Source organism: Pezoporus occidentalis, unplaced genomic scaffold (genome assembly GCF_034315485.1).
Source record: "Pezoporus occidentalis ecotype Australia unplaced genomic scaffold, CSIRO_AGI_Poc_V1 ctg175, whole genome shotgun sequence".
In the NCBI taxonomy this organism is placed as follows: Eukaryota; Metazoa; Chordata; class Aves; order Psittaciformes; family Psittacidae; genus Pezoporus; species Pezoporus occidentalis.
In genome coordinates this window covers 1,820,919-1,844,711 of record NW_026913586.1, presented here as the reverse complement: position 1 = coordinate 1,844,711, position 23,793 = coordinate 1,820,919, and the positions used below count along the sequence as shown (strand labels likewise).

Sequence of the window (23,793 nt, the reverse complement as noted above, 5' to 3'; positions counted from 1 at the left end):
TGAAAACCACTGTTTATTTGGTGCTCCAACTGTCTGAGCCACAGCAAACCCTGCCCTCAGGAGGAGTATGCCCAGCCTGTGGCAGCGGGTGCTGCAGGGCTGCAGGCACAGCGCAAACAGCCTGGGATGGGGCAGCCCCTTGGCAACACCATCCCCAGCTCCAAGCGGGACAGTGCACAGCACAGCACCTGCACCAGCACCCACCCAGCGCTGCTCCCGCTTCTCTGGGGAAGGACAGAGCAACACCCATGGCAGGCTCACCCCATGTGGGGTAAGGGACTGGGGAGAAGAGTGAGCACAGGCGATGAAGCACGCTGAAGGCAGAGCTGCTGTATCCAGAGCAGGCACTGACCCATCTTGAGGTGTCCCTGGAGCAGCAAGGGCTGTAGCTGTGAGTGACAGGGGTTCCAAGGAGAGCAGTGGACGGCTGCTGCCAGCATCCTGCACATCCCAGCCCCAGATATGGGCCTGTTCCAAGGGCTCTGGGGGTGCAGCAGGGTCAGGCAGCATGCAGGCAGGGAGGGGACATGGCTTCCACCTCACGTCCGATTTGCTTTCCAGGACAGGTAGCAGTTCCAGACAATAGCAACGCACTGGACGACGGCAAGCCTAGGGACAGAGGGGACAGGGTCCACAGCCGCAGGTTCTGGGAGCCCAGGAACCAGGGCCATGGCTGCGTTACTACCTGTGCTTCAGGGGCACGAAGTAGAAGTTTGCAATTTGTACCGGTGGCCAGATCTGTGCAGAGAAGGAAGCAGCGGTGAAGGGGCCCTGCCAGTGCCCCTGCCCCGTGACCAACTCTGCCCAGGCATTTGGGGTGTCCAACCAAGCCCACAGCAGCATCCAAGGCAGGGGACAAGGACAGGACCATGTAGGAGCTCAGCTGGGGGCACAGCACTTACACAGTAGTTGGTCAGCAGGGCATCTGTGTAGTCCTAGGAGAGAAAGGGGACCGTGAGTGCTCAGAACAGCTCTGCTGCTGCACAGCCCCACTACATAGCTGCCCACAGCCCCAGCAGTGGTGGCCATTGGCACAGCTCCAGGGAGGCCCCAGCACTGGCAAGAACAGTGCAGGATGGCCAATGTCCCCTGTCACATTCCCTCAACTTCATGCCTGCTCCAGCTGGGCACAGGGCACTGCAGCACCTGCACATGTGGGGTGGCAGGGAGAGGGTGGCCACGGCTGCTGTCTCTTCCTGCTGCCAACATGGCCTTTAGTGCCACAGCCAGGCCTCCACATGCTGCCCTGCCTGGGCAAGCCTGGGAAGAGAGCAGGGGCAGGCATGGGGCAGTGTAAGGTGCAGAGAGGGCAGGTGGCGAGCTGGGCACCTGCAGCAGACTCAGGTCTCTGTGTCCCCCAATCCCCCTCCCAGGCACCACGAGGCAGGGATGGAACCGGGGCAGTGCCCTGGGAGCCCGAGGCACTGCCCTGTCCTCGTGCTGCAGCTCTACCCCACGGCAGCAGGATGAGTCCCTCATCAAGGCTGGCTGTGACTCAGCCAGCAGCCCGGTCTCCTCCCGGCACTGGCCAGCAGCCCAGGATGGGGAGAGAAGGCACAGGGGTGATGGATGCTCTGCTGACGCTTCCTCTGCGTGGAGAGAGACGGATGTACCCCAAGCCAGGGGTGAAGGAGCCTGCCAGCCACCACTGCCCGGCCCCAGCCCAGCCCCTTCCCAGGGCAGGAGCCTGCTCAGGAGCCATGGATCAGGGAATCACACACCACTATGCCCAGGCACCAGTGGGTTTCCCTGAAGGGGACCAAGATAAGATACATGGCACCAGTTGGCTGAGGTGCAGTTGGGGTGGGTGGGAACACTTTGGGTGCCTCATCCCATGGCTGGTGGTCACCAGCTTCCCAGTGACTCACACTCTGGACATGCTGACTCAGCTTTTGCACTGATTTCCAGCAATTACTGCTAATGGGAGCCATCTCCATAATGGCTCTGGAGATGCCAGGAGAGGGGCCTGATGGTGAGCTGGGTGGCACCAGGCACCCGGCCACCCTGGCCCAGGTGGGACCCAAAAGCCATGCCACAGGGAACCACTCTGACACCAGCACCCAGCGGACCAGCAGCACAAGGCACCCATCACTGTAGGGCACTGGGACCCAGCACTGAGCCCAGCAGGACCAGCCATGTGCACCCCTGGGCCCTGGCCAGGCAAAGAGCTCCTCTGTGCCCCATAGCAGTGGGGTCCCAAGCCACAATAGCTGGTTGGAACTGGATGATATTTAAGGTCCCTTACAGCTCTAACCATTCTATGATTCTATGTAGACCAGGCTACAAGGACAGGAGTACGATAGCAGAGCTGGGGACCCGCAGTCAGTGCTGGGCATGGCTGGGCATGGGCACAACCACAGACGGGAGCAGCTGGCAGTGCCAGTGCACCAGGAGGAAATGCCAAGGCACCCAGATTATTGACAGCCCCACACCACCCCAGGGGAGCAGCACATACCTGCTGGATCTTGGACCAGTTCTCCTCCACTGACAGACCATTCATTGCTCCTGTGATGGCAAGGAAGCAGCCAAGGAAACATGGTGCAAAGCCCCCCTGCAAGAGAAGTCAGGGCACGATGCTCAGGTGCCTGTGGTGCTTGGAGCTGGGCCTGCAGCAGGGGTGGGAGGCACAGACCCAGCTTGCCTCATGCCCTGGGGCTACTCAGCCTACTGCAACCCAGCACAGAGCTATACAGAGGTATGGGAACCACCAAGGGGCCTCTGGAAGGGTCTAAGTCCAGGCGAAGGGCATCTGCTCTGCAACCCTTTCCACCCCAGCCTGCCACTGCACTGGGGCTAGTCCTGGCCTCAGAAACTGGGGCTCAGAGAGCAGGACACAACCCGCGGATGTCCGCAACATGTGGCTGCACCAACTGCTCTGTCCCGCTGCACCAGCCGCACACAGGCATATTAACCCACATGGCACTTACCTGGTCCAGGACCATCTTCTTCACAGCCACGACTTTTGTTGTGCCTGGGATGAGCTGATCCAGGATCTTGTACCAGCCACCCACAACAGGACCCTGCAGCAGCCAGGTGTGAGGGGCAGTGTCCTGCCCTGCCAGGTCACAGGGCATCGGGGCTGGGGGGTCTCCAGAGCTGGTTACGTGGCCCTGCCCTAGGCCTGGAACACAGGGACAGGCCCTGCCCTGCTCCACACTGCCATGGGGCAGCCCCCCCTGGATCACACAGATGCAGTGGTGCCCACAGCCTCCCTCCTCTCCTAAAGCACTCTGCCAGGCAGCACCAGGGCCTGCTCCAGCAGGACAGGTGCAGGGCTTCATGCCCAAGACACCAGGCAGGGCTTCGTGGTGGGGACCTGGCTGTGCCAGTGCTACCCAGGGACCCTCCTGCCCAAGCCACCAGCACAGAGCACAGTGTACAGATCTGCCCCCCGAGCACAAGAGCTGATGGCTCAGGATCCAGCCTCATCATACCCAGCAGAGCAAAGCACGTTTGCACCCCTGGCTCTGGTGTCACCCTCTTGCCCAGTGAAACCTCCGAGGGGCTGGCACCAGCAGTGGGAATGGACAGGGGTGCCCAGGCTTCACGGACAGAGGCTGCTGACCCCATCCTGCAGCAGGGTACAGAGATGGGGTGCTCCTCCTCAAGGGGACCCAGCTCTGCCTGTGGCTGCTGGAGGCCCAATTCACACCAAAGCACTGTTGTCTCACCTGCCAAAACAGCCCTCCATCCCACTCCACCATGCATGCATTACTGAACCCATGCTGGCACTCACCACAAAGCAGAAGCCGATCACCATCATCTTCAGGGTCCGGGAGCCGTGGTGCCCCTGCAGCCCTCTCTGCTCCACCACCTGCTGCGCGATCACATCACCAGCTCCCATGAGGAGCCCTGCAACCAGCACAGCCCGCTCAGCAGCAAGACCCCACAGCGCCCTGCTGACAGCGGGTCCTGCCCCTGCCTTCCTGCAGCACCACTGTCCGTGCCTGCCCTGCGGCACAGGCCCTCCTGCAGCAGCCAAGTGCCTCGTGCTGCTCTCTGTATGTCTCTGGCTAAAACTGTGGGGCTGTGCCACCTCCCCATGGCCCTGACATGGGGCTGATCCATCACCCCATGATCTAGAGCCAGCTGTGCCTGCGGCTTTTGGGGTAGAGCCCACCAGGCTGCTGCTGGTGCTGCTGGCACAGCTCCTTGCCTTGTTTTCCATATCAGTGTGAGGGACCTTCTGCTGTGCGCGTCCCCTGCGGGCTGCTGCTCAGCTGGTCCTTTGGCAGCTCCTGCTCCATCCTACACTCTTGACCTCTTCGACGCAACTCAGCTGGCCCTGTGCTCCTTCCCCTGGCCTTTGTGGGCTCTCTGCTTACTCCCCTGCTCCTCCCAGGATGGTTCCCAGGCATACCTCCAGCCCTGCTGTGATTTTGCTCCATTCTTGGAAACCCTGAACCTAGCAATACTTCATCTTGGGTAGCGCCAGCCCCAGCATCCCCCCTCTTCCTGCCAGCCCCAGCTGTGCTGCCGGCCTAAAGCCAGCCCTGCCCAGAGGGTCCCCGTGGGCAAATCCTCAAGGGCAAAGGGTGGCAGGGCCCCGGGTGCATCACCAGGAACACCCAGCCCTCCCTCCCAGAGCCATTGGTCTCTGACAGTCCCCAGCTGTGCCATGGGAAGCAGGTCCCAGCCAAAGGGAACAGACTCTGAGCTTCCTGCAGGCAACATCCAAAGCCAGCAAGCAGGAGGGGAGAGGTTCGGGCCTCTTGCCCCAGCCACGTGGACCAGGGACGCAGCATGGCTCCTGGGAGCCTTCAGGCAGGAGCTAGACCTGGCCCAGCATGGCTGCAATGGCCAGTAGAGTCTGGAGGCAGCCCAGGAGGCTGGGCAGGAATCGGGACCTCAGCCAAGGCCATCCAGGCTGGCCATGCCCCAGAAGGGCTGGCCCGGTCTCTGCAGCCCCACGGAGCTGCTGCGCTCCTGGCAGCATCTCCTGCCATTTCATCACCAGCTCCATCTCCCACCCTGGACCAATGCAGTCCCCAGGGGCTCCAGCTCTGCTGCTGGACCCCGAGAGCTGCTGCACTGCTCTGTGATGGCAGAGCAGCCCCTGCCGGACCACGGGCCTCGGCAGTGCAGGGGCAGGGGGGAAGCATGCGAGGGACCCCCAGCCAGCATGACAGAAGGTCTGTGACTGCCTGCTGGCTGCTTTCTGTGGGCAGCCTTCCCACTAGGCACAGTCAGGCTCCCCCCGCTCAGCACTCATTGAGAAAGCGCAGCGGCAGCACCAGTGTTACTCATTCAGTACCGAAGACTCCGGGCGCGGTGCCTGGTGGTGATGAAGCAGCACCAGGGATGCTGGGGGTGGGTGGACAGGGACAGGCTTGTCTGCACCCCTGCCTGGGCCTGCGAGTGCAGCCAGAGCAAGGCCCTTGCAATGACACCGCTCACCCGGGATGGCACCCACAGCGCCACTCACACCTGCTGCAGCTCTGGTGTGGGGCTGAAGCCCCCACTGCAGCCCACACCATGACCACCAGAACCGGCCCCTGCTGACCCTGCTGCCACCGCTATGTCCCACCCCAGGCTGGGAAGAACCAGCATGCACAGCAGCGCTGGACGCAGCCGGTGAGAAGGGCAAGGGCTCCCCGCCTTGTGCTGCCCAAGCTGCAAGGAGGCAATTCCTCACCTGCTCAGTGCACAGCAGTGCCAGGGGCAGGCAGGAGGCAGCAAACTGGTTGCTGTTCCCACAGGCAGAGGACTTTGAAACGGGCCCAAGCCTAAGTAGGCCACACTGTCTGTGTTCCCTGCGGGCCTCGCCGGCTGGTTGCTGGAGCCTGCACAGCCACACCACAGGAGCACAGGGCTGCTCGCGGCAGGCAGGGACAGCAAGGTCACTGCTGCGGGCACGTGCTGCTGCCTGCTGTGCCCAGACCCTGCTGGCTTCCTGGCCTGGGATGCAAGAGGCAAAACCCTGCTTGACCCAGCAGCTCTCACCAGCAGGTAGGGCAGCAATTCGGCAGGCGAGCACAGCCGGACACACCAGGCACATTCAACGGCCAGCAAACCTCCTTGGCCTGGCCCCAGCTGGCAGAAGAGCAGCACTGGGGGCTCCATGAGCAGTGAATGAGGACAGCGCTGGAGGAGGCTGGGATCTGCCCAGCGTGGAGCCCAGGGCAACCTGCCTCTGCTACATGGAGCAGGGTACAGACAACAGTGAGCTGAGTCTGGCCTCAGATGGGCTAATTCCTTGCTGGAACTATAAGGACAGCAGGAAAGCTCAGCCAGGGGCAGGACTGCCCTGACCCCAGAGGAACACCATCACAGCCTTGCGTTGGGGCTGGGCCTCGGTACCCACTGCAGGTATGGAGACATGCAGACCCAAAGGCAGAGCTGCTGTTCAGTTACAGGAGCTAAATCCAGCGCTGGGCACAGCCCCATGCTCCTGAGGGCTGCCAAGGGCCTGAGGAATTGGAGGTCTGCACCTCAGCAGGCCTGCTCCAACCCAAAACAGCAACAGGCAGAGCTGGAGCCTCAAGCCAGCCTAGAGCTGCACTAAGGCTGCTGCAGCAGCAGGCAGGGCCTGCCAGCAAGGCTCCCACCTTCACCTTGGCCTCCCCCCAGGAATCGAGAGGGATGCGCAGCCTGGCCACGCACAGTGCAGTGGTTGCCAGGCCACAGACGCCATCAAATCAGATAAAAATAACCACAGAACAGTGAGGTGGCCTGGCAGGACCCCAGGCAGCCTGGCAGGCAGGGCAACGTGCTATCATCCCCATGGGCAGCCGGGAGGAGAGGCAGTGGCTGCATGGTGAGGGAAGCACCCCAGCACCCCCACATTGGCACAGCAGGGTACCCCCAGACCCCACAGACTGTGCTTCCCCCATGTCCTAGGCTGGTGGGGGAGCAGCGTCAGCAGGGAAAGCTGCAAGCAGAGGGTGCAGAAGGGAGCATGCAGGGACCCTACTCCTGGTCACCCCATGCTGCAGCCCCCTGCATGGCTGGGGTGTGCAGAGGGGAAGCTGAGGTGGCTGTTGCTCAGGAATGCAAGCCCTGTGATGCTATGGGCAGGACCATCATTGCCTGCAGCAGCTGCCTGCGCTGGAGACTATCCCTAGGGCACATGGAACAGGGTGACGGTGCTGGGGCAGATTTACGGCACCTTCCAACCCTGCAAGCAGCAACACCAGTAAGGAGATTACATCACCCGTGTAGAGGCCCAGGAGCCTGTCAGGGGCTCAGCTCTCTCCAGGCAGCAGCTCTATATCTGACTCAAGCCAGCCTTCACCTTCACCTTCACCAGCCCACCTGGGGGAGGCTTGGCCACATGCTGTGCTGGCTGAGCCCTTAGGCACAGTCTGCAGCCCACTGAATCCCCTCAGAAGCAACGTCCCAGCTTCCATTCCCACTCAGGGGCAACAAGGCTGCCAATGCAACCTCTACCCTCCGTTCTGGGGCAAGTTCTGGAGTTGTGGGACGCTCCTCTAGGGCTGCGCCTCCTCACAGCCCCTCGCCAGCCCTCCTGGCTCCAGTGCAGAGCCCTCTGCAGCCGATCTCCTGAGCCTGAAGGGGACCAGAGCTTTTCGCCCAGTCGGACCCACGGCGGCCCTCTGCTCCCCGCTGAGCCTGGGGGAACGGCAGCATCTCCTCCCCCCGAACACGGACCCCATAGGCACTAGGACCGCCCCGACGCCCGCGGTGTTCCTCCCACCGAGGGTACAGTGCCCACAACAGCAGGGCAACGGGGCCTTGGGCGACAGTGTCGGGGGGCTGCGCACCGCAGAGGGTGCGGAGGGGCTCCGGCTCGCAGGGCCGGCCCTTACCGGCGGTGAGCGCCTGCGCTGCCCCCGGCCGCCGCGTCAGCAGCCGCCCGCAGCCCCTCCACAGCGCCGCCATGGCCCGCGGCGCGGCGAGACGACGAGGAGTCGCGGGTGAGTGACGCGTTTATTGTGTCAGTACCGGCCCAGCACCGTGGCCAGCAGCGCCATCCGCATGTACATCCCGTTCTCCGCCTGCCGGAAGTACGCGGCGCGCGGGTCCGAGTCTACCTCCACGCTGCGAGAGCGGCGTCAGCACGGAGACAGCAGGCACAGAGCACAGAGCACACACAGAACATACACAGAGCACACACAGAACATACAAACACACACAGAACATACAAACACACACAGAACATACACAGAACATACACAGAGCACACACAACACACACAGCACAGAGCACACACAGAGCACACACAGAGCACAGAACATACACAGAGCATACACAGAGCACACACAGAGCACAGAACACACACAGAGCACACACAGAACATACACAGAGCACACAGAGAGCAACAGCACACACAGAGCACACACAGAGCACAGAACATACACAGAACATACACAACACACACAGCACAGAGCACACACAGAGCACACACAGAGCACAGAACATACACAGAGCATACACAGAGCACACACAGAACATACAAACACACACAGAACATACACAGAACATACACAGAGCACACACAACACACACAGCACAGAGCACACACAGAGCACACACAGAGCACAGAACATACACAGAGCATACACAGAGCACACACAGAGCACAGAACACACACAGAGCACACACAACATACACAGAGCACACACAGAACATATACAGCACAGAGCACACACAGAGCACAGAACATACACAGAACATACACAGAGCATACACAGAGCACACACAGAGCACAGAACATACACAGAACACACACAGAGCACACACAGAGCACAGAGCACACACAGAACATACACAGAGCACACACAGAGCACAGAACATACATAGAGCATACACAGAGCACACACAGCACACACAGAACACGGAACATACACAGAGCACACGCAGAGCACAGAGCACACACAGAACATACATAGAGCACACACAGAGCACACAACATACACAGAGCACACACAGAGCACTCACACACAGCACAGACCCCCGCACCCCGAGACCCCCCAGACTCCCAGACACGCTGCCTCCAGCACACCCCATTCCCCATCACCCCATGACCTCCCAACCACTGCCCAACACTGCAGCCCCAGCTCCCCCAAACTCCCAATCCCGCCTCCCAACCCCAACACCGCAGCCCGCATCATCCCAGGATCACCCCCTTCTGCCCAGCACACGCCATCCCCCATCACTCCAAGACCCACAACCCAGCAAACCCCAGCTGCAGCTCCCCCAACCCTCCCCTGGCCCCCACACCACAGCCCACATTGCTGCAGGACCCCCCAGCACTGCCCAGAACACCCCATCCCTGCACCCCTGCTGCCCTGCTTGTACCTGATCTCATTGACGCGGGGCAGAGGGTGCATCACCACCATCTTCTCTTTGGCCCGGGTCATGATGTGGGGTGTGAGGATGAACTGCCCAAAACACTGTGGGGAGGGCATGAGGGCAGCTCTGAGCCCAGGCCACAGAGCCACCACCCCATGGGCTGCCACCTCCTGCCAGAGTACCCCCCACCCCCCTCACTCACAGCTTCATACTCCTCAGCCACACGGAAGCGCTCCTTCTGGATGCGGGTCATGTAGAGCACATCCGTGTCTGGCAGCGCCTCCTCGATGCTCCCAAACTCCTCCTGGAGAAGCACTGTCAGCAGGTCCATGGGGGGGTGTGGCACAAACCCCCCCACCCCACTTGCTCACCTGCTTGATGCCCTTGGAGGCCACAAAGCTGGTGATGTCGGTGGGCATACGGAGGCCAGGGGGAGTCACGTAGCGCAGGTTGACACGGTACTGGGTGAGCAGGCGGGCCAGGGAGTGCACCGTGCGCCCATGCTTCAGGTCACCCACCATGGTGATCTGCGGAGAGCGGTCAGCCTGACCTGTGGTCCCCAACAGCCCCACCCGCCCCAGAAAATGACCTTTTAGCCCCACAGCACTTTGGGGGGGCTGCCATGGCTCCCAGTGCCGTACCGTCATGCCATTGACAGTGCCCAGCTCCTCACGGATGGTGAAAATGTCCAGCAGTGCCTGTGTGGGGTGCTCCCCTACTCCATCCCCGGCGTTGATCACAGGCTTGCGGCAGTGCTTGGCTGCCAGCTGGGAGCACAGGCAGGACTGAGCACAGGCACAACATGGCCCCCACCAGCCCCACACAGGGCAGGATCTGGCACTTGCCCCTGGCACCTGTCCAGCCTGCCCCACCGGGAAAAACCACAGCCCTGCCCCATAGCACAGGTCCCCACCATCAGGGAATGTCCTCCAAGTGCCTTCAGGGTAGGATGTGGCTGCCATCACTGCAGGCAGCAGACAGCCCCACCAACCCCATTCACCTCAACAGCGCCTGGCTGGGGGTGCCGCAGCACCAGCACGTCAGCATAGCAGCACATGGTCTGCACGGAGTCAGCCAGCGACTCGCCCTTCTGCACCGAGGAAGTGGCCTCCGAGAAGGACAAGACAGAGCCGCCCAGCCGGCTCATGGCAGCTGCGAAGGAGCTGCTGGTCCTTGTGCTCGCCTCGTAGAACATGGATGCCATCACCTTGCCCTGTGGGGGCCACACCATCATCACAGGGCTCTCACAGCATTGCCTGGCGTGGCCAGGGGTCTGGGCAACCTCCCCACACCTGGCTCACCTTGAGGATGTCCAGGCTCCGCTCCTTCTGCACCAGCATGCGCAGGGTGTGTGCCACATTGAAGAGATGCGACATCTGCGGGGAGAAGAGGCTCAGCCAGGGCATGGCCAGCACCAGTGCCCCTGACCCGTGCTCATCTGGGAACCCATGGCCCTGGTCCTGCTAACCAAGCCCAGGCACCTGCTCCTTGGAGAACTGCTGGACGGAGAGGACGTGCTGCCCGACAAGGGGGTGCAGCAGTGGGGATGTCTGGAAGTGGGGCATGCCCTGGGGGGATGCCTGGCGCGGGATGGAGCCTGGTGGGTAGAAGTAGCTGTCCTGGATCACAGCCAGATCTGTAGCACCGAGAAGAGCAGGTCAGCCCACAGGGGTAGTCACACAGAGCCCCAGCACACGCAGCCACCGTGGATCCACGGAGCACTCACCTGCCTCTGCCACCTTCCTGCCAGCCTTCTCACGGGTGTCCTCGGCTGGGTGGGAGAGGGAGCGGTGGCATTAGAGGGTGTGGGCAGTTGCGGTACCCTGGCTACTGCTCTCCCATGGTGCTGCCAGGACGGCACAGCCCTCCTGGCGCTCGGCAGCACCGGGTGAAAGCACCATAGGGCCCAACGCCAGGGTCACAGCCACCCAGAGATGGGGTAGGCCAAGACCCAGCATGGCACTGCGCCCCACTCCCCGTGAGCCCCACAAAACATGATCGGACGCAACCCAAATCACACTGGCAGGCGAGGGGTCCCCGAGGTGCCGTGCGGGCTGGGTGAGGGGAGCAGGCAGGCACAGCCATGTCCTGCCCCACAGTGCGCTGTCCCATTACACTGTTGGGCACTGTGTGCGCGGGCAGCCCGGGGCCAACACGGCACCTGGGGGAGGGGATGCACTCATCAGCTGCGGTTAGTGCCATTAGTACAGCCACGTTTCATTGTCAGAGTGAGTCCCCCCCTCCGATATTACCGGTGCCTCGGGCGCCCGGGCGGTGCACAGCTCCCAGCCTCCGGAACACTGAACAGGACACAAGGGCTGCATCAGCGGGGCCGTCCAGCTGCGGCCCCAGACCCCGCCCTAGGGCGGCACACGCTTGCTGCCCCGCTGCCCACCCACTGCGCTCCGCTGTGCCGTGACAGTGACATCCCCCTCCTTACCTGGCAGCCCTGGGTCAGAGGCCCGGTGGATGCGGGGCGGGAGGTGGAAGCGCCCATCACCTGTGGGGCCAGCCCGGCGGGGGCTGGAGGCTCGGCCACGCAACATCTCACCAGCCACCACGTGACGGGGCCGCTCGGGGGTCTGCAGTAAGAGACTGAGCTGGAGCTGGGGCAGAGCATGGAGCCCCTCACCTGCCCCACACACCCCAGTACCTTTGCACTCTCCTTGGTGGGGGCTGCATGCGGTGGCAGCACAGTGCCCGAGGGCCATTTCTTCACATCCTGCCCATAGCCTGGGGGCACTAGCACCTGCAGCCATGAGGGTGATGGGGTCAGTAGGGCTGGGGGACCACCCCAGTAGGTGACCCCAGTAGGGCTGGGGGACCACCCTGATACAGGCAGATGGGCACGTGGAGTCTTACCTGCCCGTCAATGTAAGCGACCTCCCCACGCAGAACCACCCTACGCACCGTCCCCTTCACTTTCATACCCTCAAAGGGTGTCCAGCGGGCCTTGGAGAAGGCCATGCAGCTGGGGATGATCCACTCGTGCTCCAAGTCCACCTGAAAGGACAGCAGGTCAGAAGTAGCAGGGCCAGGGCTAGGGCTGGATCTGGGGTGGGCACGCAGGGACCCACCTCCACATAGGTGTCCTCCTGTGCTGGCAGCCTGAAGATCTTGCGGGGGTTCTCATAGAGGCGTTGGATGATGTCCTCCACAGTGAGCCGCCCCTCAGAGACGGCCGTCAGCAGCAGCGGCAGCATTGTCTCCAGGCCGGGGAAGCCAGGGGGTGGCTCGGGGCCCTGCTTCTCTTCCAGCGTGTGGGGGGCTGTGGGGCAGGGCTAGTCATTGCAGGACCCGCTGCTGTCCTCATCCCATGCTCCCACGCCGTGGCTGCCACCCCCCAGGGCTCACCATGGTCTGTTGCGAAGCAGTCGATGGTGTCCATGTTCTCCCAGAGCGTCTCCATGTCCTGGCGGGTGCCCAGCGCTGGCCGCACAGCTGCTCGGCCCTCCCCGAGGCGCCCCAGGTCATCCCGGCACAGGAAGAGATGGTGTGGGGCCACCTCACATGTCACCGGGATCCCCTTCTGCTTGGCTGCCTTGATGAGGAGGATCTGCGGGAGAAGCAGTGAGGGGGGACCCCAAACAGCCCTACACCCTGTCACCGGGGCTCACAATCCCCCCGCTGCACCCCACCGCTCACCTCCTCCCTGCGGGCCACGTGGCAGATGTGCACAGGGCGCTGGTACAGCTGGGCCACCATCAGGACAGCGGCCACTGTCTGCCGCTCCGCATGTGCCACGATGGGCAGGTGCCGCGGCCACTGCTCAAAATGCTGGGGGGGGGACAGAGTTGCTGGGCATCACCACCAGGAACAGGGTCCAGCCCCGTGGCAGCCCCTGCCTGTGGTGGCTCACCTCCATCCACAGTGACACGTCGTCCATCCGCAGGTTGGAGAAGGTGTCGTTCAGGTACATCTTGAGCCCGGCGGCTGCCCTGGCCAGCGGTCCCAGCAAGCTGGCATTGTCCAAGGAAGCCCCCAGGAAGAGGGCAAAGTCACAGCGGGCCCCAGCCTCGGCCAGCTGCAGGGTTGAGAGGTGGTGAGTGCCAGCCAGGGTCAGTCCCACTGCAGGCAGTGTGTGCACCACATTTGGCACTGCAGCACCCAGACAGGGCACATGGGCAGCCCCTCACCTTCTGCACCAGGGTGAAGGAGGTGGCGTCAGTGATAGCAGGGCTGGTGTTGGGCATGGCACACACCATGGTGACACCCCCAGCCAGGGCAGCTGCTGTGCCTGATGCAAAGTCCTCCTTGTGGGTGCTGCCCGGCTCGCGCAGGTGGACATGGACATCGATCAGGCCTGGGGAGTGGGGCAGCATCAGCACAGGCAGCCCTCAGCCACAGCGGATGCAGGACACCCTGGCAGTGCAGCAGGGAAATATCTCCTTTCCCTGCAGCACCTTTGGGTGTGCCCTGCCCAGCTCCCAGTGCTGCATCCTTGGAGCCCCTGGCTCCCGCCATGGCCCTGGTCCCATCTACCTGGCAGGCGGATGAGTTTCTGGGATGTCATGCAGTCCACATGCATCTTCAGTGGGGGGGCTGCCCCAATCTGGCCAAGCGCCTGTGGAGATGACAGCCATAAGACAAGACCCATTTTTCAGAGACACTTGGGACCAGGGCAAAGACGTCTGCCCAAGCTGCACCCAAAACTGAACCTCCCAGCAATGACCATGTACCACAGCAGGACTTTCCTATCATAGCCTCTCCTCTTCTCCCTTCACCTGCACCCACATCCCTTGGGCCCTGCCACACCCCAGCCCACCTCCACGAAGAGCTTAGTGCACTTGATGTCGATGATGAGCGGCACAGAGTAGTCAACGGCCAGGCGCCGTGTGCGGTAGCCCTTGGTGACAAAGGAGGAGAGCCGGCGGCCCCCCGAGTTGCGCATTGAGAGGTTGATGACCATCTCAAAGTGGTTCTCAGCCAGGTAGTCCAGGATGCTGCGCTGGGTCTCCCGTGTGCCGGCCTCGCTGCCATCTGTCTCCTCAAAGTGCCAATCTACAGCCATCACCTGCCAGCAGTGACTTCCATCAGGGCCCTGAGCCCGCCCCAAGGGCACCCATGGCCCCCACCGGATCCTCAGCCCCAACCTTGATGCCGTGCTCGGTGTAGAAGTCAGCGGTGCCAAGGCTGGCGTAGAGCTTGTAGCCAAGGCTCTCCAAGGTTCGCACTGTGGGCAGCAGCTCGCTCTTGTTCTACAACAACCCCATGGCTGGTCAGAGGGAGGGAGAGAGGGAAAACAGGCACCAGCCCCTGCCCCAGCCCCACACACCTTGTAGCTGCCAATTGTCAGCAGGATGTTCTTCTTGGGGATCTTGAAGCCAGTGCTGAGCATGGCTTTCAGGTAAGCCTCACAGCGGTTCTCCCCAAAGCAGGCCACCTCACCTGTGCTGGTCATCTCCACACCCAGCACCACATCAGCGCCCGCCAGGCGTGAGAAGGAGAACTGGGGCACCTGGGGGCAGGAAAGGCTCAGGGGCTGCCCAGCCACACGGTCCAGCCTGGACCCTGCGGCCCCCTGCTCACCTTGACACCAACGATGCCTGTGCCTGTCATCAGCCCCACGGGCTCCACATCCTCACCCATGATCACTTGGCTGGCCAGAGCTACCAGGTCCACACCCAGGGTCTTGGAGACAAAGGGGAAGGAGCGGGAGACACGGACGTTGCACTCGATCACCTTCAGCTGGTCATCCTGGGGGAGAGGGGACACCGTGAAGCATGTCTGGGGACACAGGGTGTCCTCCTGCCAGCACTGTGCTGGTCCATCACAGGCCCCCCAGCTAGGATACCTTGGCAATGAGCTGCAGGTTAAAGGGCCCAGTGACCTGCAGCTCCTGACCAATGGCATGGACGATGGCCTTGATGCGCTCCAGTGTTTTGGGGGTGATGTCCTGGGGGGGTGTCACCAGCGTAGCATCGCCTGAATGCACCCCAGCATTCTCCACATGCTCTGAGATGGCGATGGCCACCACCATGCCATCGCAGGCCACTGCATCCACGTCTATCTCCTGTAAGCAGGAACATGGTCACAGCCTGCCACAGGTACTGAAGCAGGTTTCTCATGGGGAGCAGGGATGCCCTGGGGCAAGAGCAGCCTCCTGGATGGACCTTGGCCTCCTGGATGAACTTGGAGATGACAACAGGCTGCTCCTTGGACACGGCCACAGCGTTGCTCAGGAACTTTTCCAAGTCACTGTCCGAGTAGGCCACGTTCATGGCAGCACCGCTCAGCACATAGGAGGGGCGCACTACACAGGGGTACCCAACCTTGCAGCAGAAATGCTTGGCCGACTGCAGGAGACATGGCACCCTCAGGGGACATGCAGATGGTTGGTCCCCACTGGGGTAGCCCCATCACCCTCATTGTCCCCCCACCTCCATGTCAGAGAGCTCCTTCCAGAGGGGCTGGCTGATGCCGATGGAGTCCAGCAGACGGGAGAACTTGAAGCGGTTCTCAGCTGAGTCAATGGCCTCTGGAGAGGTGCCCAGGATGCGGCACTGCTGCCGGTGCAGGGCCATGGCAATGTTGTTGGGCAGCTGCCCACCCATGGACAGGATCACACCCTCAGGGTTCTCCAGCTCGTAGATGTCCATCACCACCTGTGGTAACATGTAAGGCAAGGTCATGGCTGGCAAGGGGGCCATGGCAGCCCTCACCCTCTCCCAGCGGACAGGGCCCTAGCCCTGCTCACCTCGAAGGAGATCTCATCGAAGTAGAGGCGGTCGCACATGTCATAGTCTGTGCTCACCGTCTCGGGGTTGTAGTTCACCATGATTGTCTTGAAGCCCATCTGCCAGGGAAGCAGGATAAGGTGAGGCCAGGGGCTCCCCAACTCCTCCCTGGCCTTATCCTCTGACCAAGGACACCCAGCCCATGAGGTCTTGTGGGCTGTTGGGGCCAGGCTGACCTTGCGGAGCTCCTGGATGCAGCCGACAGCACACCAGTCGAACTCAACGCTGCTGCCGATGCGGTAGACACCAGAGCCGATGACCATGACGTGGGGCTCGCGGAAGGCCAGGTCATGCTCAGTGCCATTGTAGGTCAGGTACAGGTAGTTGGTTTGGGCTGGCCACTCTGCCGCCACAGTGTCGATCTGCTTCACCACGGGCAGGATGTTCAGGTCACGCCGCATCTTCCGCACGGCCAGCTCGGTGCTGTGAGGGGCAGGATGAGTGCCAGGACCTGTGTTGGGGCACAGAGTGGGGCTGCTCCCTCCCCACATTACCTGAGCACAGCCAGGGCCACCTGCTTGTCAGAGAAGCCGAGCTGCTTGGCTCGCTTGAGCACGGCTGGTGGCATGGTGCTCTGCTCCTCGCGGTATGACTCCAGCAGCACCGCGTGGTCTGTGATGTTCTTCATCTTGTGCAGAAACCAACGATCGATCTTGGTGAGCTCGTAGAGACGCCCGATGGAGTAGCCAGCCCTCAGCGCGGCCGCCAACACAAAGATCCGCTTGTCTGTTGGTGTCTCAAGCTCCTGTGAGGCCAGGGTGGAGCAGTGAGCAGGGCCAGGCAGGGGACAGATGACTGCCCCTTCCCCAGGACTGCATTGGCAGCATGGACCCGCACCCCAGATCCCCAGCACTTACCACATCCGAGGCCGGCTTCACAGTGTGGTCAAAGCCCACGCAGTTCTCATCCACCATCCTCAGCGCCTTCTGGAAAGCCTCCTCGAAGTTCCTCCCGATGGCCATCACCTCCCCTGCAGACACAGCTGTGAGCAGCTGGACCCTGTGCCCACTGTGCTGCTCACTCCTGCTGCCCACCTGCCCTGTGCTCACCCACGCTCTTCATGGAGCTGCCGATCTTGGTGCTGACTCGCAGGAACTTACTGAGGTCCCAGCGTGGGATCTTCACCACGCAGTAGTCCAGGCTGGGCTCAAAGTTGGCTGTAGTGGAGTTGGTGACCGAGTTCCTGGGGAAGGGACACGGGTCAGAAGCTGCAACTGTCCTGGCGGGGGGTGCCCCATCCCACCTGCAGCAGTGCTGTTACCTGAGGAGGGGCAGGGGGATGCCCAGGGCCAGCTTGGCTGCCACGTAGGCCAGGGGGTAGCCAGTGGCCTTGCTGGCCAGGGCTGAGCTGCGGGAGAGCCGGGCGTTCACCTCGATGATGTAGTACTGCAGGCAGCAGGCAAGCAGGGTTAGTGGGGCAGTGCAGGATGCAGGCCCTGGGGCAGAGCTCCCCTGGCACTGTGGCTGCTCGCCTGGCACTTAACAGTCACTAGCGCATAAGGGATGCAAACAGCGACAGGGACCAAATGTGAAGGCAGGTGGGCTGCGGAAGGATAGCCATCACTGATGGTCACAGCAGGATGGAACCCAGCAGAGACCATCCAAGGACCACGCACAACACTGGGAGGTAGTGAGACCCAGCACTGCCGCACTCGTGGGAGCTGGCTGAGCTGACACAGTGAGATTCACTGGCCCCCAGGTGCCACAGCGTGGGGAGGCTGGTGAGCCACAGCACCATGGGACAGCACTGGGCAGGACCCAGACCTGGGCTCCACAGGGCAGGGCTGGCCAGGGGCACAGAAGGTGGGACCACTGCCCTCGGGGAGCTGCACTCACCTGCTCTGACTCAGGGTTCAGAGCAAACTGGATGTTGCACTCGCCCACAATGCCCAGGTGCTGCACCACCTTCACAGCCGTGCGCCGCAGCATGAAGTACTCTGTGTCGTTGAGGGTCTGGCTGGGTGCCACGACGATGGACTCGCCTGTGTGGATCCCCAGTGGGTCCAGGTTCTCCATGTTGCACACCTGGCAATGGGGGGACACTATGGGCTGGGGGGTCCCAACTGCTCCACATGCTGCCTGGGGCATGCTCCTGGCAGGTCCCTCCTGGTTCCCACTGGACCAACAGGGACTCCCATGGACAGGGACAGCCAGGGCTTGAACATGAGTCCCCAGGACACTGCATGTGTTGCAACCCACACAGAACATGCGAGGGTGTGGGGGTCTGGCTCAAGGGCACAGCTCCTGGTAACATACAGCAGCCATGCTGGCACCATGGAGGGCACTGGGGAACCCTCCCTAGAGATGGAGTCCAGCCCCCAACCCTACAGCACCCGCTCCTTCATCAATCCCCCCAGCAGGCCCAGAGGTCTCCCCTCATCCCATACCGTGACGCAGTTGTTATAGGCATCCCGCACCACCTCGTACTCAATCTCCTTCCAGCCCTTCAGGGACTTATCCACCAGGACCTGGGAGGTGTGGGTAAAGGCCTGGCTCACCAGTGCCACGAGCTCCTCCCGAGTGTTGGCAAAGCCAGAACCCAGGCCCCCGAGGGCATAGGCAGAGCGCACCAGCACGGGGTACCCCAACCGCTCGGCTGCAGCTTGCGCCTGCAGAGAGCAACAGGGTCATGATGAGAACGGGGAGAACAACACCCCAACCCTGCCCCACAACCACCCCTTATGCCACCCTCAGACCTGCTCCAGGGAGGCAGCAGCCTCGCTGGGTGCCACATGCTCCCCAATCTCCTCCATCTTCTCCACGAACACCTTGCGATCCTCCGTCATCTCGATGGAGGTGACAGGGGTGCCCAGCACCCGCACGTGGTACCGCTCCAGCACCCCTGCCTTGGTGAGCTCCACACCGCAGTTGAGAGCCGTCTGCCCCCCGAAGGTCAGCAGCACCCCATCAGGGCGCTCATTCCGGATCACCTGGGGGAAGACAGGGTGGTGGGGCAGGGACCCACAGAATGCACCCTGTGCCCTCCAGCTACCACCATGCCTGTGCTGCCCCTCAGGGACTCCCCCACATGCCATCCAGCCCTCTGTGTATCAGACCCTCCATCATCCCTCTTGCTCCCCAGGCCTGCTGTCCCTGCACCCCCAAAACCACCCCTCTCCCAGCCAGTGCTCTGGGGTGCTCACCTGGGTGACATACTCGGGGGTGATGGGGAGGAAGTAGACCTTGTCTGCCAGCCCCTTGGAGGTCTGCACTGTGGCAATGTTTGGGTTGATCAGCACCGTCTGGATGTTCTCCTCCTTCAGCGCTTTGATGGCCTTACGAGAAACAGAGGGAGCACAGATGGTGGCCCTACCCTTGTGGTCACCCCCACTGCCCCAGTGCCACCAGGGTGGGTGCTCACCTGCGACCCCGAGTAGTCGAACTCTCCTGCCTGCCCAATGGAGAGGCCGCCAGAGCCCAGGATCAGCACCTTGCGGGGCCGGGCTCCATCCTGGCTCCCCGTCGGTGCCTTATCATAGGTCAGCCAGTCCCGCAGGCGGTCCCGCACTGGAGGGACATGTAACACTAATGCCAGGGTGACACACAGCCTGTGCACAGCCCCGGCCACACAACCCAGTCTATTGCCCCCTCTCAGCCTGTCCCCTGTCCCACAGCCCCAGAGCCAAGGGCTCAGCCACCCCTTCCCACCTCACACCCACCCGTCTGGGTGCTCCCATCTCCTCTCTGCAGGTCCCGTGCCGTCTCCACGAAGACATCAAAGAGCCCCTCCAGGTCCGTGGGGCCAGCACAGTGCTCGGGATGAAACTGGACGCTGTGGAGGGGGGGTCAGGCAGGGCATGGCCCCAACCACCCCCTCAAGACCTCTCAGCCACAGTCCTGCACCCACCTGAAGAAGGGCTTGTGCTCATGGACGAGGCCCTCATTGGAGCCATCGTTGGCGTTGGTGAAGAGTGGGGCCCAGCCCGGCGGCAGGCTGCCCACCTCCACCGCAAAGCCGTGGTTCTGCGCCGTGATGAAGCAGCGCTGCGTGTCCTCATGCAGGCACGGCTGGTTGTGCCCACGGTTCCCGTACCTGGGCAGCAGGATGGGCGTCAGGCAGCCCCGGGCACCCAGGACCCTGTGATGACCCCAGGCCCCCACTCACTTCATCTTGTAGGTGTGAGCACCAAGGGCCAGGGAGAGCAGCTGGTGCCCCAGGCAGATCCCAAAGACAGCCTTGGGCTGGGGTGCGTCCAGCACCCGCCGCAGGCTGGACACTGTCTGCTGGCAGAGCTGTGGGTCCCCAGGGCCGTTGCTGATGAACAGTCCATCAAAATCTGTGCCAAGACAGCAGCGGGGTCAGAGTGGAACCCCCGAGGTTACAGAGGGCCCCACCGCCCCCAAAGCTCTGCAGGGTCAAAGCAGGATCCCATGGCTACCAACAGCGAGACCCCCAAACCTACGGTGCCCCTGACACCCCAGCGGAGTCACACCAAGGTGCCCTGAACCCACAGCATCCATCCAGGCGGCAGCAAGGGCCTCCCCAGTCCCACAGCCCCCTCCACAGGGTCACATTAGGCCACTCTAGCACCACAGTCAAGAGTCCCCCATCCCACAGCAAGGCACCCAGCCCAGGTCCCCCCATCCCTGCATAGCCACACTGAGGGCCCCGAGCCCCAAAGTCCTCAGAAAGGATGGCATCAAAGCTCCCCAGCCCCACAGCATGGAGCAAGACATGGTTCCCTGCTGCCCCCAGCATTGAATCACTGGCCCTTGCGCTTCAGCCCCCCAGCCCTTGGCAGGGCCCCAGGATAACCTCAGCTGCTGCCACCCCACCTCCAGTGTCCAGTGGATGGTCCCAGGGCACCACAGTGACAGCCGCTCCCCGCTCACACAGGCACCGCACTTGGTTATACTTGAGGCCGCAGTCGACCGCCGTGATGCGCAGCGACCCGCTGGGGTTGAACACACAGGGGGCCTGCGGGAGGGGGGACTGTGGATTGTCCTGCCCTCCACAGCCTCGGCTTCCCCTACAGCCATTGGCACCCATGGCCCCAGCCAGGCTCCAGCCCTCCCAGTCCCACCTTCAGTGACACCTCCTGCACCAGGTGCCGTTTGTTCGGGTCCTCAAAGGAGAGATCCTTCACGGGGGTCCCATCTGGCAGCAGCTTCCCCAGCAGAGTCCCGTTCTCACGGATCTTCTTTGTTAGGGCCCGAGTATCCACCCCTGTGGATGTGCTGTGAGACACAGAGCCCCACAGCCCCATCCCACCCTGACACAACACTGTCACCCCCGGCTGGCTCAGACCCCAGGGGGGCAAAACATAGAATCAGCTGGGTTAGAAAAGACCTTAAAGATCATCAAGTCCAACCGTTACCCCAGTACTGCCAAGTCCACCACTAAACGATGTCATTAAGGGCCTCGTCTACATGGGTTTTGAACACTTGCAGGGATGGTGATTCCACCACTGCCCTGGGCAGTCTGTTCCAGTGCCTGAAAACTTTTTTGGTGAAGAAACATTTCCTAACATCCAATCTAAACCTCCCCTAGTGCAGCTTGAGGCCATTTCCTCTTGTACTATCTTGTTACTTAGAAGACACCAACCCCCACCTCACTATAACCTCCTTTCAGGTACTTGTAGAGAGCTGTGAGGCCCTCCCTGAACCTTCTTTTCTCCAGACTAAATAACCCCAGTTCCTTTGGCTGTTCCTCCTAAGATTTGTGCTCCAGACACTTCACCAGCCTCCCAACACAGAGACAGGTCTGGCTCAGAACTCTCTGCCCCACAACCACCCCCCCACCCAACCCCACAGTCTTCCCAGTCCCACCTTCCAGCCCGGGGATGTTCTGCTCCTTAAGCCACTGGTCCAGGGAGCGGGATGCACTCCAGTGGCTGGGGGTTGCCGAGCACTCACCCACCACCAGCGCAGCCACATGGATCTTGCTGGACTCGAACCACTGGGGACAGTGGTGGGTGGGTGAGCATGGTTGAGCATAGGTCACCAGCCCAAGAGAAGCCCTGTGCGCCCCTTGCATGCCCAACCTGGCTGTCCCCATGGGGCACATCAGGACAGCTACAGCCTGGGGACTCCATCCCTAGCCCATGGCACAAGCCAAGCCCCACTGTCACCCTACACAGCATGCTAGGCTGTGACAACCCCCACTTTGCCCCACTCACAGCCCTGTGAGGTTGAGGCTTGATCCAGCTGAGCCCCAGGGTGGGGTGCCTAGGCCCCCAGTGCTGCTGGACCACAGCCCCCTGCCCAGAGGCCAGCATGTGCTGCATCACAGGCCTGTCAGCTCAGCACATAGAAAAGCCCCGCTCCCTCCAGCCACAGCCTCCCCACAGAGCCCCAAACATGCCAGTGTGTCCTATCCCATAGGGCTCTGGTTCCCAGGATGAGCTCCTCCAGGGCCTTAGCAGGGACCCACATGGCCCCAGCTCAGAGGGAGCAGGGCCAAGGGCTCCTGGTCTGCCCCGTGTGGGACGGGGCTGTGCAGGAGAGACCCCTGGGGTCAGCGTTGATGCAGTGGGACCTGGACTCTGCCCCGGGCCAGGCAGCACAGCGGCTGAGGGGCTGGGAGGGGTCTGGGGCCTGGAGCAGGGACTACAGTACCCTGCCTCATTCCTGGAAGCCTGGGGCCCCCATACTGCAACAGAGCCCCATTAAGGACAGACATAAAGCCCTGCTCCCCACATGCTGCAAGGGCACCCCAATTCCAGCACACTGGGGTCTCCCCCTGCCCAGCTCTGGTCCCCCTAAGGAGCAGGGCACCCCAAGGCCCAGCTGCCAAAGCACCAGGGTCAAACTACGCCTGCGGCCATGTGCTGCCCCACCCTGGCACCCTGCGCAGCCACGAGCCTGCAGGCAGCACATTGGGCAGTGCCACGTGAAACAGGGGCCCTGCCTGGGTGCTCCAGAGACCGCTGTCTCAGCCCCGCTCACTCACCCTGCTGAGCCCGAAGGGGTCGGTCTCGTCCCCGGGTACCCCGTAGTTACCGACAAGCGGGTAGGTGAGCACCAGGATCTGCGCCTTGTAGGAGGGGTCAGTGAGGGCTTCGGGGTAACCCACCATACCGGTCTGGAACACTGCGAGCGCACAGAGACGAGACGGAGCATCGCGGCTGCCTCCCGTCCTGCCGGTGGAGGCACCCGAGCCCTGGGAACAGCCGCCCCCATCCCCCAGCGCCCCGGGCCAGCCCTGCCGCTGCCCCACGGCGGGCGCCGAGCTCAGGGGCGTCACCGTGCACAGGCCGGACCTCCCCCCTCATCCCTTCCCCCCTCTCCCGCTCGCCGGGCTCGGGCCGCCCCCAACATCCGCCGCCGTCCCGGACCTGATCCCGGTCCGGCCCCGCCCCTGGCCGCACTCACCGACTTCCCCATCGGCGATGGCCCCGACGGCCCCGAAGGGGCGGCCGCGCAGCACCGTCCCGTCCTGCAGCACCAGGCAGCCCATGGCAGCGCCACGTGCGCTCCAGCGGCTCCGCGGCGGCGACCGAGCGAAGCGCGTGCACCGCGGCGGCAGCAGCGGCAGCGGGAGGATCCGGGGCGGGGCCGGGCCAGGCCATTCCCCGCGGAGGAGCGGGGCGGGGCGGCAGGCGGGGGACGGCGGCAGCACCTGGTTCCCGGGCCCCGCGGCGGGGCAGCGAGGAGCGGGCGCGCTGCGTGCAGCGAGTCAGGGCAGGATCGCGGAGCAGCGGTGGAGACCGGCCTCGGGACGCGGGAGCCGGACAGCGGCCTGGCACGAGCGCGACCTCATCGGGCGCAGAAAGCGCGCGGCGCTGCGTGCCATAAAATAGCGAACGGAGCCAAAAACACCACGATGAAAAACTGCTGAGCGGAGCGGGGAAATAACCGA

General features: G+C 62.7%; 2 protein-coding genes across 4 annotated transcripts; both read right to left on the bottom strand.

Moving 5' to 3' along the window:
* MPV17 (mitochondrial inner membrane protein MPV17) lies at positions 1–7,878 on the bottom strand. 2 transcript variants are annotated; one of them, XM_062614422.1, is made up of 7 exons: positions 7,770–7,878; positions 3,737–3,852; positions 2,928–3,020; positions 2,456–2,551; positions 903–935; positions 686–738; positions 1–609 (listed from the first exon to the last, which is right to left on the bottom strand). In XM_062614422.1, exons 1-7 carry the CDS (start codon positions 7,840–7,842, stop codon positions 540–542), a joined length of 534 nt encoding a protein of 177 aa, XP_062470406.1. In that variant the 5' UTR covers positions 7,843–7,878; the 3' UTR covers positions 1–539. The 2 variants fall into 2 exon arrangements, with proteins under 2 accessions (XP_062470406.1, XP_062470407.1); XM_062614423.1 differs by lacking the exon at positions 2,928–3,020.
* On the bottom strand, positions 7,872–23,491 carry CAD (carbamoyl-phosphate synthetase 2, aspartate transcarbamylase, and dihydroorotase). 2 transcript variants are annotated; one of them, XM_062614419.1, is made up of 45 exons: positions 23,307–23,491; positions 22,885–23,024; positions 21,762–21,891; positions 21,017–21,159; positions 20,769–20,910; positions 20,098–20,269; positions 19,840–20,025; positions 19,652–19,764; positions 19,354–19,499; positions 19,136–19,267; positions 18,689–18,922; positions 18,380–18,601; positions 17,829–18,017; positions 17,254–17,378; positions 17,042–17,175; positions 16,850–16,962; positions 16,487–16,737; positions 16,169–16,415; positions 15,953–16,051; positions 15,636–15,860; positions 15,369–15,551; positions 15,050–15,268; positions 14,785–14,952; positions 14,531–14,713; positions 14,349–14,453; positions 14,021–14,269; positions 13,738–13,819; positions 13,392–13,558; positions 13,115–13,279; positions 12,901–13,032; positions 12,610–12,811; positions 12,333–12,523; positions 12,118–12,258; positions 11,909–12,004; positions 11,696–11,837; positions 11,508–11,555; positions 10,982–11,026; positions 10,737–10,891; positions 10,557–10,631; positions 10,256–10,468; positions 9,897–10,022; positions 9,627–9,782; positions 9,458–9,559; positions 9,262–9,356; positions 7,872–8,001 (listed from the first exon to the last, which is right to left on the bottom strand). In XM_062614419.1, exons 1-45 carry the CDS (start codon positions 23,389–23,391, stop codon positions 7,899–7,901), a joined length of 6,771 nt encoding a protein of 2,256 aa, XP_062470403.1. In that variant the 5' UTR covers positions 23,392–23,491; the 3' UTR covers positions 7,872–7,898. The 2 variants fall into 2 exon arrangements, with proteins under 2 accessions (XP_062470403.1, XP_062470404.1); XM_062614420.1 differs by lacking the exon at positions 11,508–11,555.
* Between the last annotated feature and the right edge of the window lie 302 nt (positions 23,492–23,793).